General features: G+C 46.8%; 1 protein-coding gene across 1 annotated transcript in view; it reads right to left on the reverse strand.

Annotated features, from left to right (window-relative positions):
- The window catches only part of ADAMTS17 (ADAM metallopeptidase with thrombospondin type 1 motif 17), a 346,664-nt gene that overhangs the window by 159,534 nt on the left and 171,230 nt on the right, over positions 1 to 15,900 (reverse strand). Inside the window, exon 8 of the mRNA XM_024732060.1 lies at positions 111 to 251. Within this exon, the coding sequence (XP_024587828.1) occupies positions 111 to 251 (141 nt within the window). The remainder of the gene's footprint in view (positions 1 to 110; positions 252 to 15,900) is intronic.

Raw genomic sequence — 15,900 nt, forward strand, 5'->3', positions numbered from 1 at the left:
TAAGAAATTCCCTTCTGCTCACACTGACTGAGACTCCAACTATTGTGTCTTTAGAAAGTATTGTAGTACTTTCTATTGCATTGATTGTACAGAACAATTCAAGGACTTACTTGAGGAAGTTTTCAAGGTCATCTCGACTGCAGGAGGACCAGGAGAGGTCGCTGGGGTTCCGGCCTTTCACCCACTCTCCCGACATGATGTGGGACCTGCCAGCGCAGGAGGAGTGGTCGTCATCGTGGTTCATTCCCAAGCTGCCCGAGGGAAAGGAGGGGAAAGGACACTCATTACAGGCTTCTCATCTCCTCATCCAGGTTCTAACACACTACGCTAACCTAAATCATGTCTTAAACACAAAAGGTGGCACAGGTGATACCTGGTTCTCTGCCACTCTCACAGAGCAGACCAGGAGTCACAAGCTTATAGAGAAATAGAGAGGGTGATGACTTGCTTAGCCAGTGAATGGAGACTGATTGACCATGTAACAGACAGCATTCACAAAACAAATGAATAATAAATGAATAAACCAATTACATTAACTGCAATATTATAGTTCTGATGATTGGACTTGCTTTTCCACATTAACATATCCTAGCATTAATGATCTAGTGTTTCACTGCCTGCAGAGAAGTCACTATGCTAACGTGTAGTGGGAACCAACCAAGACTTTGACTTATGAAAACTCATGAACAATTATGGCTTTTCTTTCATATCACTATAGCTGGATCCACCAAGATCATATCTGTCACCTTCCCACCCAGTTGTACCTGGAAGACACCAGGATGCTGGCTTAGACGAGGGAGGCTGACATGCAATGTGAGCTGAACAATGATCTCAGTTCACATACACGCTGTCAGTGGGGTAAAGCCGAGACACAGAACACACGTGATCAGGTGGCCCACAGTCTGCTGACCCATGACTTCCAGGGGAGAGACTCACTGTGCATAAGGATTGCTCACTCTTTGTCAACAGCCCCGTGGAAAACACACACACTTCCATTCATTCAAACATATTTATGAGAGGTTTCTCGAGTGCTGGGAATGGACTAGAGGGAGAAGAAACAATGGTGTACAATAAGCCATCCCTGACCTCAAGTCAGCGTGGGAGAGGAGACAGACACAAACAGAGGTAATTATGAAAAGAGGTTCTAAATGCTTCTCTGCAGCCATATTTTCCCCGTTTTCCTCATACGTCTCTGACCATCTTTCATCAATTCCTCTGTGTTCTTGCTCTGCACACCCCCAGGCCACTCCATGCTCCTATACAGAGAGGCTCCCTTGGCCACCCCCACGTGGAGCTGGATTAGCTGATGCCACCCCTGTCCCCGGAACAACACGGCCTGGCATCTGAGCTCCTGCTCCAGGCAGGCAGGGCCCCTCTGGTCACCCACACGTGTCTGTTCCCATAGTTGAGGGTACGCTTACCAAGGGTCAACAGTATTTATACTCAAACCTATTTATGTCAGTAGTTCTGTTACTTCAATCAATACATGTGGCTACATGTTGTGTTAACCAACGAAATATGAGAATAAAAGTTAAGTTGTTTTCATGAAGACTAATTTAGCTACTAGCTACAATAGGCTGCCAAGTTGGGTGTGCAGACTCTTTTACAGTTGTCTAACTGTAAAAGATGAGGGAAAAAAATCACAAAAATCTGCCCCTAGACTGCTTCACATGGGTCTTTCAAATTCTGCTGAATCTAAAAAAGAAAAAAAGAAAAAAGAAAAAGAAAGAAACTGGATTTAAAGTCATCACATTATAGTTGTGGTTTCTGTGAAGGTTATGGAAGCCCAATCGGCTTCCTTCAAAGAAAAGGCTTTCACTCCCACCACAAAACCGGTGAAAAAAATGAACGTTTTCATGGCTTAAGTTAAAACAAAATGACAAAATGTTTAAGAACATAAGTATAATTTCTTTACATTTCCCCATTTGAACCAATTTTTTGGTTAAGGGGTCAACTGACCAACAACTATCCTGCTATCTTGTCAGAAAGGAAAGCTTCTGCAGTGCCGCCTACATGTTGGCTCCACCTTCCCCTCAGTCCAGGCCTCTCCTGCCAAAACCTCTCCCTGAAAAATGCCCGCTCCTGGGATTTCCCACAGGCTCTTCCACCCCACCAGGTGCCCTCAGGGCAGCTTTCCATTCCAGCCTATCCACGAGTGACTGGCACAGAGCAAGCACTCTGTAAATATTTATCAAATGGATTAACTATTTAATGCAGCAGTAAACATCAAAAAATCGGAGGATCCTCATGCATGGTATCTAGGGCGGCAGCAGCTTGCTCAACAGAAAAATGAAAACCATCTCTGGGTAGATGCAGTCTTGCTCTCCTGCTTAGATGTCAAGAATCCATCCAATTAGGGTGAAGTAGAGAACCAAGAAATTATCAGATACATCTGACCAATAAGAATAATTTTTCAATGTCATTACTCAGGTTTTTATTTTTTTTTCCTGCTTGATATCTATATCTTTAACTGTACCTGTATCTATAGCTACATCTATACCTATATCTATATCTATACCTCTATCTCTGTTTCAGGAAACATAGGAACTGACTGGTTTTTCAACTGCATGTAGCAAAGGATATTAAAAGTCAGCTTAAATTTGATTTAGGGTTTGACTTGGTGTCTATAAATAAAAGTGGTGATAGTGTTTTCAAATGGGTAGATCTGAAAATGTTGATGGCTTTCAGGGAACTCTGCTGTACGTGTAGAGGTTACAGAAATACAATGTCTCATGAGAAAAGTGGCTCCAACCTCCATCTCTAAGGACATAGTGTAAGCACAGCATGTGGAGCAGGTCAAACTGCATCATTGCAGACCCTGGAGAATCCAATCCCAGGGAGAATCAACACACTATCCTAAACCTCTCCCACCGTCCTGAGCTGGGACGCCCTGAGCAGCCACCAGATGCTCCCTGTTGTTTGGGAAACCACATCAGAGGAGATCCAAGCCCTGGCAGAATGGCCTTGCCACACATGGAGGAATGTTTCACTTGTGACATGCTTCCAACTTTTCTCCGGTGATCAAGCTGCTTGTAAAATCAAAGAGGTTCTTTCGCCCACATTCCAGACTCTGCTGGCCAGAGAACCTGGTCTCTCCGGAGACAAAACTATGTTTACAAAAGTGCTGAGAAACGCTGACTGCGCCCTCGACACCCCTATGCCTGCAGGGTGTTGTGTTAACGGTTCATTCTGCCAGCCCCCAGAGAAGGACTTCCCTAAGGAATGTTCCAGTCAGCAGCATCAGCCAGGAGTGCAACTCTTGGGTTTTCTGGAGCTTGTCTCTAATACAGATTGTGCTTGATCTGGTTTAAAATGTTCAAATGCTAACCAAGTGCCTCATAAGTTTACAGTTTGCTGAACTCGCATTGGGGTGGGAGTCTTGATATTTGAGGTCTACATAAACTACGGTTTAGGCTATTTTTAGTTTAAATTAAAGATCACTTGACTGAAAAAATTCATGTTATTTTAGGTTTATGTCTGTGGTAACGTTATATTTAACAAAAACATGTAGCATTAAGCACACACAGTAAGTGACTGAGATTAAGGACACAGACGGGCCTCATGTCACATGTGGTCCAGATTTATCAGACACAATAATAACTTAATGGCCTTGAGTAGATTTTATCTTAAAACAAAAGAACACATTGCTCTGAAATTGCTTCAGGAAATCCAATATATACCATGTGGGGATTCTGAAAGGCAATGCTCCCCCTGTACTAGGTTCACTCCAAACCCTGGAAGGCATGGGGGATACTAGGTGTTCTGGGCCTGGTACCTGTGCCATTTTGGACGCTTCAGTTTTACCTGGCTCAGAGCCTGTCTGTCTGTCTTTTGGACACTTTGGTGTTTTGATGTCAGGTTTGCGAGCCAGGTCTGTCTCCCCTCAAAGTACTCTTGGCTGTGTTTGTAAAACGAGTGCTTGGGGTGGAATGAAAAACCCAGGAAATGGCTCCCATGAGGGGACCCTCTCCAGTGGAGGGGTCAGGGCTGGCTGGAGTCCTGCTTCAGTTGCCCTGGGGGCATACTGCCTGCTAGTCCCTTTTCAATAAATGTTTACTGACTCTGTAATAACAGGAATGGCCCATGGCAGTTTCTAGGAGATGACAGGCAGGTTTGTATTCATTATTGTTAATTAATTAAATAATAATTAACACCTCAGCATTACACTAGAAGGGAAATTCTCTACTGCCACTACCTCTTTGCCAAGAACCAGACTGTGCCCTCAAACTGTAGCTACACAGAAACTTTATCTACAAGGGTCAAAAGTCACCAGGGGTACTAGGCTACACTCATTTATACAGGTTGAGTAACAGGGTTAATTGTCAGGATCATCAATAACCCCATTTATAGGGAACATAGCATCAACATTCTCTCACCTCGGAGAATTTTTTCCTTTTATTTTTATACAGGAAACTGAGCTCACCATTTTGTAGGGACTCAGGAACACTGCAACTACCAGAGTAGATCTAGGGCCTCCACCTCCACCACATACAGGACCATCATAATACAAATAATCTTAAAACACCATGGAATTCTGAATCACTACTGGGTAAATAACAACCAATATAGTGTTGGTGTTCAGTGCATTTTGCTGTAATGGATAACATCATAGTAGGTGAAAATGGATAAGGTACATTACAGTAAATAGTATATCTCTCTCATAGCTAACCAAAGTACTGAAATCACAAAAACACTCACGTTTTCAGGTTTATATAGATGGGATTTTGATGTCAAGTATATGAGTCAGGTCTGGCCTTCCCTCAAAGCAGTCTTGCCTGGGATTGCATGTGTTTGTGTATAAATATATGCATACATACATACACACACACACACACACACACACACACACACACACGAGATCCACTTCAAATGGGCCTTAAACTTTTAATTTAACAAAAATTCAACTAACTGGGATGAGAGATAGAAAAAGAGAGAAAAAGAAAACAAAGCATGGGCAATTCTATCCCCCACTCTGGTCAATGAGCATGGGTGCATGCATGCATGCCTGTGGCCGTGCACCCTCAGGAGGATGGTATGAAATCCCTCTTTTCATGTAGAAGTAGAGCACTGTATTTGAAAAGGCCTGGCTTGGAGTCAGACTAACCCGAATGAAAATTCCAGCTCTGCCTCTTGAGGGAACAGCGTTACACCTCTGAGCCTCTGCTTCCTTATCTATGACTAAATAGGGCTCATGGTATTTAATGTCATTCATTCATTCAACAAATATGTGTCAAATGCTCTCCATGACAAGATGCTGTCCCAGATGCCGGCACAGGCAAGGCCCCTGCTTCCATAAAGTTTACATTCTGAAGGAATGGGGATGAGCATTCCTCATGGTCAAACAGATACCAAAGCGCCTGGCAAGTAGTGGGATCTGGAAGAGATGAGAGTCTTGCTGCTTCTAAGTACATGTCTGAGTGAAGGAATGCTGGCTGTGCCCAAGCTGAAAACTCAGGTGCCCTCAGAGAGCTGGGAGTTAATGAGGGAAGTGGGGAGAGGTCACACAAAAGGGAAGGGAGGCTCATGGCAAGTTGAACAGTTTTTACCCTATCATATGCCTTTAAATTCCATTTCTCTTCTGCAATGAGTTAACTGAACAGAACAGGCCTGTTCTGGCAGATGTGGCCCAGGGACTGAGAGGATGGGACCCCTGAACAGAGGCTTCATGGAAGCCTTAGCAGCTCAACTGCTCTTGGCAGGCGGTCACCCCATCCAGGACAGCTGTGAGGATAATCACAGACAACCACCAGTCTACACCATGTGTTGCCTTCACAGGAAAAGGGTGATGGTGGTAGCCTGTGGCATAGCTCCCTGTTTCTCTTTGTCTCCCAGCAGCAGGTCCACTCCTGCTCAACTTCCTGTGCATCCCACAGCCTGGGGTTGGTGAAGACCTGAGGGATGCAGGCCCTGGGGTTACAGCTGGGTCATCTCAGTGAAAAGCTGTCTCCTGGCCCAAATAGCTCCTACGGGCTCACCAGCCCCTGCAGCTGTGGTCCTGCTCCCACATGACGAAGGTGGTCCTGATACAGTGAGATGGTCTTGCCCTCCTCTGCTCCACCGGCTCTCAGAGCAGGCTGGGCACACGGTAGGGCTCAGTTAATGGCTGTGAAGTGAAAGCAGCACACGAGCATCTAGGTCTACATAACAGCCCACTAGCACACAGAACAGAGGCTACCTTTGGCGCCCTTCCCCCCACTGCCTCATTGGCATTCATCATTGGCATGAGGGGATGGCCCCCAACATAAGCACGAGAACAAACAAGCGGCACCTCCTCGGGAGGCTCTCAGCCTCTTCCTATGATGCCCCCACTGCTCAGAGCATTCCACGAGCCCATCCAGAGCCAATGCACGCAAACATGTGTGTTGTTACTTCCATAGACTTGGAAGTCAAATGACGTTTGCAAATTTTACTAAAAAAAAAAAAAATCCATAAAGCCATGTTGACTTTTGCCTGAGAAAGTAGTCTATAGAAGGGGGGGAGGGGGTGTCTGAAGCTGTTTCCAGGTAGAAATTCCAAAGCAGTTTAGAATGATGGCTACATTGATGAAATAAGGATATACCCTCCCAAGGTGAGTGACTATTTCAGAGGGGACAATACTGATTCAGGTGAAAAGGCTGTAGGGTGTTAAGAAAAAACTGCCTCTGTCAAGGCAAGGAGAGTGAGTGGAAGGAATAAGCCAATTCTCCTTCCCTCCTTTCCTTAGTCTTTTTGGAGGACTTTACTCTTCCATATGATTTTGGTTTGTCAAGTCCTTTTAGTTTAGTATTGTACTGATTAAATTGATTAATTTGGGGAGAACTGGCATCACTGAAGTTTTGAGTCTTGCCATCCTGGGACATTAGGGCACCTTTTCACTTTTTCAGGCTTTCTTGAATGCCCTTTGGCAAAGTTTTGTAGTTTGCATCATCAAGGTCTTCCTTTTTTTTTTTTTTATCAGTATCATTCCTGGGTATTTCCCACCTTTGGCTGAAGTTGTGAACGAGGTCTGCTTTTTATTCTTCTGTAACTGATTACTAATTGTGTATAAGAAAACCATGGATCACTGTATGTCTTGTGATTTGCACCCTGATGAACACTCACTGGCTCCAACAGTTTGCCAGATGATTCTCTTACAAAATGCAGATAATGACCACTTTGCCTCTTCCCTTTCAAGATTTACATCTCATTCCTTGCCTTATAAAGTTTGATGGACTTCAAAAACAATGCAAATTATTAGTTAGAACATGGGAACCTTTATCCTGTTCCCAAAACTAATGGAAATGCTACCAATATTTGCACACTGGATACATCTGTTCTAGACTGCTTACAGCTAGGTTAACTTGGTCAGCTTAAGGACACTTTCTTCTAAATAATCATTTTAAGTGGGCTTCCTTGTTAGCATTTCAAAGGAAACACTAAAGAAAGTCTGACAAAGTGGACAGAGCGATGGTCCAAAAAGACAGAGGCCATGGTTGATGTTAAAGACCTGCCCAGATTCTTCTGGGGAGCTGAGGCAAAGCTCCTAACTCCCCAGGCCTGTCCTCCTAGCTGGGAAGTGAGGGACTTGAACCAGGGGTTCAAGGGGTTTTCCAGTTCAAAATGGAATCATTTTGTGATTCTGATCTAGAAGACTGAGCACAATGGTAAGGCAGAGCTGCTATTCATTCTTCCAATAAGAGCTGGGTGGGCCCTATCTCGTACCAGCACTTTCAGGGCACCGAGTACACAACAGTGAGGGGCACAAGCAGCCCTGCCTGTAGGAAGCCCACAGTCTGGCAGTGATCACAGACAAGTCAGCAAGTGCTGACCAGCACTGTCCAGTATAACCTTCTGTGATGATGCAACAGTCTGTGTGTGACTATCCAATACAGCACCATGGAGCATTTGGAATGTGCTAGTATGACTGAAGAACTGAAACTCTGATTTTATTAAATTTTAATTGAGATAAATTTAAAGGTCCACATGTGGCTAATTGCTACCACACTGAACTATACAGGCAGAGACAAGAATCTGATTCAACTAACCTGAGTACCACCATTGTGCTAGGAGCTGTGGATGTCATCACATTGGTACAGGAGTATATCCAGGCCCACAAATTACTTACAGGCTTACAGATACTTAGAGAAATAAGACAACCTGATGACACAACTGGAGAAGACTCAGTGCCAGGTGTAGACATCAGAAGCTGAAAGCCACGGGCATTTAGAGGGGGGACACATGTTGTCTCATACTGACTCTTTGTATGACCTCATGCCTATTTTTCCTCCAAAATGGTTGTACTAACGGTGCCATCTGTGCTCAGACCTCCAAAGCACAGGGCTGTGGTGTGATGGATTAGAAGGGAAGAAACTAGAGATCTACAAAGGCTTTATAGAACATCCAAGAAAATGAAAGAACGTCAGCCTAAATTGCTTCAGACCATGATATCTGAAGAGAGGGATTCTCTAAATGCCTTCCCACGGAGGCCTCTTATGTGCCTTTAAATCTGGGACATTCTCAACTTCAAATGAATTTCGTCAAAGAATGGCATAAGATCAGGTGCCTTCACTAACTGAAAAAGTGAATGGTGGGTTGTAATAAGGCAAAACAAAGGAGATATTCCTATTGCTAAAAAGTTCTCTGAGGCTCTCCTTAGCTCTTTAAAGGAAGATAATCTATTGAGGAAACATTTTTATTTCAAAAGAAAACTTCACGAAAGCACTAAGCTCTTCTAAAATTAACCACTGACACAGTGAATGTCATCCCGGCCCTACAGCCGTCATCCCTTCTGTGGCCTGCTCTGGGCCTGGAGTGCAGAAGGGCTCCCGGGAAAGGGCCTGACATGACCTGCTTAAGTCCAGAATGCCATGAAGCCGTGTAGACGCTATAGCAGCACCAACAAGGCTCAGCCCCCCTCCCAAATTGCACGGATGATTCACTGGGACCCCTGGTCTCCTTCAAGTCTGCAGTGGGCCTTCCTTTAGGCCCAGATGCACTAGACGGAGGCCCACGTGAGGCATGGGGAGGGTTCTGAGGACACAGGCTGATGCGGCATAAGTGGGTCTGAGCTTGTGGCTCCACTCACCCCTCGCCAGTCTGCCAACAGTGTCCTGCAGTGCTGGGGAGACCAACCCTGAATTTTGGTTCCAGGTTGGCTCTCTGAGAAGACCACATGCCTGGCTTATCAAGCAAGAACACAGCAAGGGAGCTGAAGAGTACAAAGTGTTTCCTTTCGTGCAATGTGCTTCCAAGGTTCTGCCGAGGAAAGTCTGCCCAAAGAGAGGGCTCGCAGAATCACGGCACTTAGTTTGTTGAAGGAAACTGGGAAATTGGGTGAGAGTCAGAATATGCTTTCTGCTTCTTAGCCTAAAGTGTAATTCATCTAAGGGTGCTGCAGGCACCAGACTGAATAGGGCAGGAAATGGAAAGATAGCTAAAACCTTCCAAAGAAGTGAATCTCGGGCTAACATAGACTACCCTCCAGATGTCAAGAAGGAACTTTCTGTGCACAATGGAAAGAAAACTGATGTGTAAATGGGGAGTGATCTCTCAGTTTCAGGGAAATCTATAGCTGCCACGAATCCTCCATAGCTGTCCCCTGCGGAGTGCTTCAGAAGGCCAAGGTCAAAGCTCCTGGTCCCTCTGGGGCCCACACAGCAGAGCTCTGCAGTGAGGTGGAGAAGGGCAGAGGGTGGTGACTCTTTCCCTTCCCCCACCATGTCCCGGGCGCGGGGTTACCTGTCTGCTTCTGCCCTCCTCATGAAGTCCCTGGTTCAGAGGAACATTCCTTTCCTAGTCCCCAAAGTACTTTGCATTTTAACACCATCAGCCTCAGCATATCCATCCAGAGGAGTGACTATCATGGCAGGTGTGTCGGGCATTGTGGTGGCAGATGGAGCAAAGAGGGGCAGAAATGACGTTGGTATCACCACCACGGGCTATGTGCATCTTAGGGGCGGGAATTCATACACTCATTCATCTGCTGAAAGCTGCTGCTCACTGAGGTCTGAGCTGGGGAAGCCTCAGAGGATTTGGAGGGCTGGAGCAGATACCCTAATCCCTTCTAATCATGCCCTCATTCATCCAGACTCTGCTTCATCCAGACTCTGCTATGTGTCACGTGCCAGGCACAGCGCTGAGCACTCGTGTGCCCACAGGACACATATCTAAGGTGCAGACCAAGGTGGGTCCCTCTCAACACAGATGTTGAAAAGCACACTAAGAGCAGGAAAAATATTGAGAGAGCAGGGGAAGAAGTGTGATACACAACAGAGACCTCATACCCAAGAGTTGCGGGGGTGGCGTGGGGCGTGCCCGAAGAGCAGAGAAATAGCGTTTTCAGCATGCCAGGCAGTGCATGTTGCGTCCATCAACTCACTATTACCATCCCCACTTCACAGATGAGGGAACTGAGGCAAAGAGGTTGAGAAGCTCTCCCAAGGTCAAACAGCTGATAATGGCCAAGCATAACTTGAGCCTGGACAGTCTATACTCCAAATCTCCATGCATGGCCTGGCTCTTTGAGGATGAAATCTGCCCCCAGATCCAAAGGAGGGCAAAGGATGGGAACCAGCTAACCCCTGCAGGAGTGGCCGTCTTAGAGGTTGGGGCCAGCAGGAGCCCTCAGGAGACCGTGGATGGCACGGAAAATTCCTCTTAGGCTTAGCAGCGGAGAGCCTGCTTGAGAGCCTTCAGACCTGGAGGGGCTCAAGGTCTGCTCTCAGGGCACTGAGACTTCCAGCAAGATAGTGTGGAGAGGAGAGGGGCTGCCAAGTATGGACATGGCTTTGGGGAGCAGAGGTGCTGGGGAGCGGCCAAGAGCTTTTTCCTGGACCCAGCTTGGAGGAATCACACCTCTGTTCTCCGGGCACCAACCTGGAGCTCCTGTGACATTCAAGAAGGGGATTCAGACTTGGTCCCCATCTTCTTAGATGCCCCCCCAGATCTTTATCTAAAGCACAACTCTGAGACATTACTAGCAACAGTCCTACCCTCCCACCTCCCATTTACACCTGAGGCTCAGAGTGTGAGGGTGGGAGAGGAAGACAGACGTACCTGGGTCCATGAGATGCTGGGTGGGCGCAGTGTGTTCTGGGAATAACGCCCGGAGTGTGGGGTCAGGGTTGGGAACCTCGAAGTGCTCTGCAATATTCACCCTGCCTCTCCTTTTTGGTACTTGAAAATTTTGCACATTAAAAACATATTGCCAGGGAATTGATGCTCAAGATATTAATTCCTTTTCTAGTTGAGACTCAGGCTCTAAAGAACCACAGGAGTTGAGACGTTAAGGGCTCTTGAAAACCCTTCTGTCTGCATCTAAGTGGAATCTGGAGCCCAGAGAGAGGTGACCACCCAACACCACACAGCCAGTTGCAGCAAGTTCTTCCTGGAACCAAGGGTCTCCCGCGTTCTGGTCTGAAATCAGATTTCTGGTCCACCTCACAGGTTCTGCCTTCGTCCAACCCAGCCACCCTGTGAATGGGGACTGGACCTGGGTCTAGAGGATTGAGAAGACAGCAAATTGGAAATCATTCAAAGGTCATCTACGGACTGCAGGATGAAATTTGGTTTGGTTTTGAAAAACCTCACAGTCAGCCCTCAAAATGACCATCTTTTAGAAGCATTTACTTAAAAGAAATGCTCTAAATTCATTAGTTTTATATTGACCTTTTTCCCCCCAAAGAAACAAAAGGACAGTGAATATTCGTTTCCTTTTTAACCACTGACATCTCTTAACTAGACAAGATTATTTTCAATTCCACCTAGACTTAGCAACTTTGCTTAGAAGTGTAGATTTAATAAGCTTTCCACTCATAAACAATAACAACTGCCTGATTTCTCAGGGAGGGTTTTTCTCAGCCAATAGGAGAAGGCCTGGTGTGGAGTAGCTAAAATAACTGTATGGTAGAAATTCAGAGACAAAGGAGTATAAGTTGAAAACTGAGTCCCCCCTCCCCCATAGTAGTTTCCTAGGCTCCCCCCTACATCCTCCCACCACCCCCACCTGGAGGCAATCTCTGTCCCCAATTCTTCCAGGGGCCGGTGTTTTAATGGGTGTTGGAAACCAGCCCCCAGCACTTCCTACCCCTTCAAAGGCGTTGCAGAGGAGAGGATTAGTTGACTGCAGGGGGGACCTGCTGCTCAGAGAGAACCTGCAGCTTCTTAAATTTCAAAGACCCCTCAGGGACCCCAAAGGGCCCAGGATGTCCAGACAGCAGAAACCCCAAGGACAGGCTGTTTCCTGCTCCCTCCTAATGACCATCACTCCCTTCCTTCCCTGAAACCACACATATCAGGAGAGGCTTTATGGCCACATTACTTGGACTCTGCCTTTTCCTCTTTGACCAGGAAGTGGGGTGTGGTGGGGTGGGGTGATGGGGTAGGGTGTGTACTCCATCCCACCTCCCAGCCATGAAACACGCGCCATGGGTCAGCAGGCTGAGGGGGTGCCGCCCTAAGTGACCCTGGCTCCAGACACACAGCAGGTGCTTGCATGATGCTGACAAGACCCCACTACCCCAGTGCCTTTGCCTGCCCTCTACCTCTGTGTGGACACCCCTTCCCACTCTCCCTGCCAACCAAAATCCTCTCCTTCCTGTAAGGCCCAGATTGCAGGTCACTTTCTTTCTGAGCAGCCTCGGCCCTTCCCAGCTAAGAGGGATCCCTCCCAAGCACATGGCCATTCTCTCAGGGCCTCCCTGAGGACAGGACTTGCCATTTTTTGCACCTCAACATCCCAGAACCTCCCCGCAGCCTGGTCTAGCACCAGCCACACAGAGCTGCCGAGTGTTCGTAAACTGATAGAACAGACTGAACAAAACCAAATCAGTTGGGTGGTATCTGGGAATTTCTCTTAAAAGACTTCACCCCATGGCTCTATGGTCTCTGTTCCTATCATACAGGTGGCAGGGAGAGCTGGTAGCTTCACCTCATGGCAGAGCCCCGTGAGCCCTTCTCTGAGCAATAATATCACAAGCAAGCAACCACCTCTTCCATCGGAACAAAAGGGGCTCTGTTATCCCTTCCCGGATCTAAGGCAGGTTATGTCCTGCCTAACGAAACTTAACACTAGAGAGACAGGACAGAATTTCAAAGGCAAATTCTAGAATCTTAAGACTAAGAGGGATGTCGCTCAATTCCTATAAAGCATTGGTTCTCAAACACAGCCACACTGTGAGATCTCCTGGAGAGGAAACCCCGATGCTCGCTCTCACCACCAGAGGTTCTGATTTCATTGGTACGAGGCATGACCCTGAGTATCTGGATTTTTGAAAGCTCCCAGATGATTCTAAAGTCCATTAAAGTCTGAGAACTGCTGCTACAGTGTTGACCAGTGGTTCTCAGACTTCAGTGCCTGCTAGAAACCCCCAATGGGCCTGTGAAAACTCAGAGGGCTGGGTTCCGCCCCAGAGTTTCTAATTCAGTAGGTCTAAGGAGTGGGGGTCAAGGGCAGGATGAGAATTTGCATTTCTATTAAGTTCCCTAGAGACGTTGAAGCTGCCGGTCCAAGGAGCACACCTGAGAGCCATTGCTGATGGTTTTACTAGTAACCGCCCCACCTTGGCTGCAGGTGAGAGTCACCTGGCAAACTTTGAAACACCAATACCTGGGGCTCACCACACACCAAGTAAATCAGGATTTCCAGGGGAGGGGACGGGCACCTGTATTTTACAGGGGTTTCCAGGGGTGTCTAATGTCCCCCCTGGGCTAAGAACATTGCCTCTAGAAACAGGCCATCCTCAGGAAGGGCCAGCGCCCAGCTCTTTCTTACTGCGAGCTGAGATGGGCCTTCATGCACGCACGACCCAGGCCCGCCTTCTGAGCATTGATCAAGCCCTCTCCCTTCATAAATATGACAGAGTTCAAGTATTTGAGCTCACATTCTTGTCCCCCTTTGCTCTTCTCTCCTTCTACCCACAACTTTCAGGGAGAAGTCCAAGTTCATAACAAATGGCAGGACTTCTCATCACGCTTTCAGCCAAGCAAAAGGACAATCACTTCCTGGTTAGCCGAAGTCAAAATCCTGACGCTGTTCTTTATTTCTGCCCAGATTCCGAATCTGGGGGCGAAGCCAGGAAGGGCATTACTGTCGGTAGGTTCTGGACACACACAAAGTACATGGCCCAAGTGTTTCATCTACAAATTCTACCCTGATGGTGAATATACTAAGGAACAAATTTTGGGAACAGTAACCACCTTGTTGCTAAATTATTAAATGCTAGTTTGTGTGACTCTCTGTGAAGTACCCTGGTTATTGAATATGTGGACTCACGGTTTCTCTAACTCAAGGGTTTGTTTTTCAAATTTCCACAAAATTGAGACTTTGGGGGTTTTGTAACTGCTATTTGTTTTCCCCTTTATTTTTTTGAGGCTCTTCTTAAGCAATACTTTTTATCTTAAAAATAAAATCTTCGCTTCCCCTAGTGTAAATTATGCCTTCTTGCAGTAATCACTACTGCTTAACTGGCATTCAATTTACAGGATAAAAATATATTCTTTTGGCTGTCCAAATGACTGTGTACACAACTTGTCCTCAAACCCACTCTGAATTTTGGCTCAGAGCAACCATCCTGTTAAGAGGATGGAATGTGGTTTCAAGCAATGCCAGAAGTATTGCATAAGCGATAACTGATATTTTTACTAGCGGCAACTTTGTAGTTGATAATGGGTTATTAAAACGGGAAAAGAGGCCCTCCCCACAGAATCCCATCTGAGATGTAAAGGGAAAAGGTGTCCCAGACAAAAAGCCTCTCAGTGTCAATAAAGGGTGGTTCCAGAGCCCCGTATCTTCCAGAATGTGTGGCCCCAGGCAGAAAGCAGCAGAGGAGAAGCTCTCTTGTTACAGCGACTCCTCTGCCACAACTAGGGGAGCTAATGGCCCCTCCCCCATTCCCCCCCTCCAGCCACAGGCCACCAAGCCCCGGTGGAACTCTATTGCACTTTTGGAGTGAAAAAGGAGCCAAAATAACAAGGGTACCAAGTGCCCTGTCATCCTGTTCCTTTTAAAAAATAATCTTGATATTGGCCTTTATTTAAATGTCTGCTTTCGACTTGTGTTTACAGAAGAGAGTAGTGTCAAATTTGGCAACCCTGACAGAACAGAGTCTAGCTGGTCTGAGCTGTGAGCTGTCAAAGGTGCAGCTGCCTGTCCTCGTCTTGGCCATTCCCACGACCAAAGGCTTTTCCTCCAGGTGAGACGTCAGGGTGATTTCACTGAAGGCGGCAGAAGGCTCATGTATGATAAATATCACAGGTTTATCCCTCCTCCATTTGGAGATCTTCAAGAGAACACTAATTCTTTAGGAAAAGGAACTAACATTCTAATCCTTAATGCAGGAGACTGAGGCCCGGGCGCCAGCGGACCTGCAGGGGATGGGGCGGGAACATGTACCAAGCAGGACGGAGACTCGAGACCTCAGGGGTCACCTCACCCTTGGGTTACTTTTGCCCCTTGATTCTCAGCCTCGTGAGGCCACCAGCTCCCTCTCAGCACTCACATCAGCACTGATTCCAGCTCCAGGGGCAACAATCACTGTATACGAGATTGGCGCCCCCAGAGGAGGGCAATGCTCCGAGGCAAGATTTCACATACTTGCCTCCTCCTCGCCCTCCAGCCCCAACAGATTCATTCTTGTCAAAGTCACAGGCATATAAATATTTTTCTCAGCCAAGGATTTTCTTTTTAGAGCACTAGAAGGAAGACAGCAAGGGCAGGGGTAAGAGAACAAGCGCTGAAGGCAGGGGAAACAGTGACAGGCTGACCTGCTATGATAAGTGTTCCCTGGAACAAGGCTGTACTGTCCTCCAACAGGATGACAGGACCAACCCCAGACAACAGCCTGCCCTGTGATTCACCTTCCAGGCCCTGCTGCCTGGGCTATGAGGTCAAAAAAGGCAAACAGACCCACACAGGTATGGACTTTCTCTGCTTCCACATTGTGA

This window comes from Neophocaena asiaeorientalis, unplaced genomic scaffold (genome assembly GCF_003031525.2).
Source record: "Neophocaena asiaeorientalis asiaeorientalis breed wild unplaced genomic scaffold, Neophocaena_asiaeorientalis_V1.1 scaffold362, whole genome shotgun sequence".
Classification (NCBI taxonomy): Eukaryota; Metazoa; Chordata; class Mammalia; order Artiodactyla; family Phocoenidae; genus Neophocaena; species Neophocaena asiaeorientalis.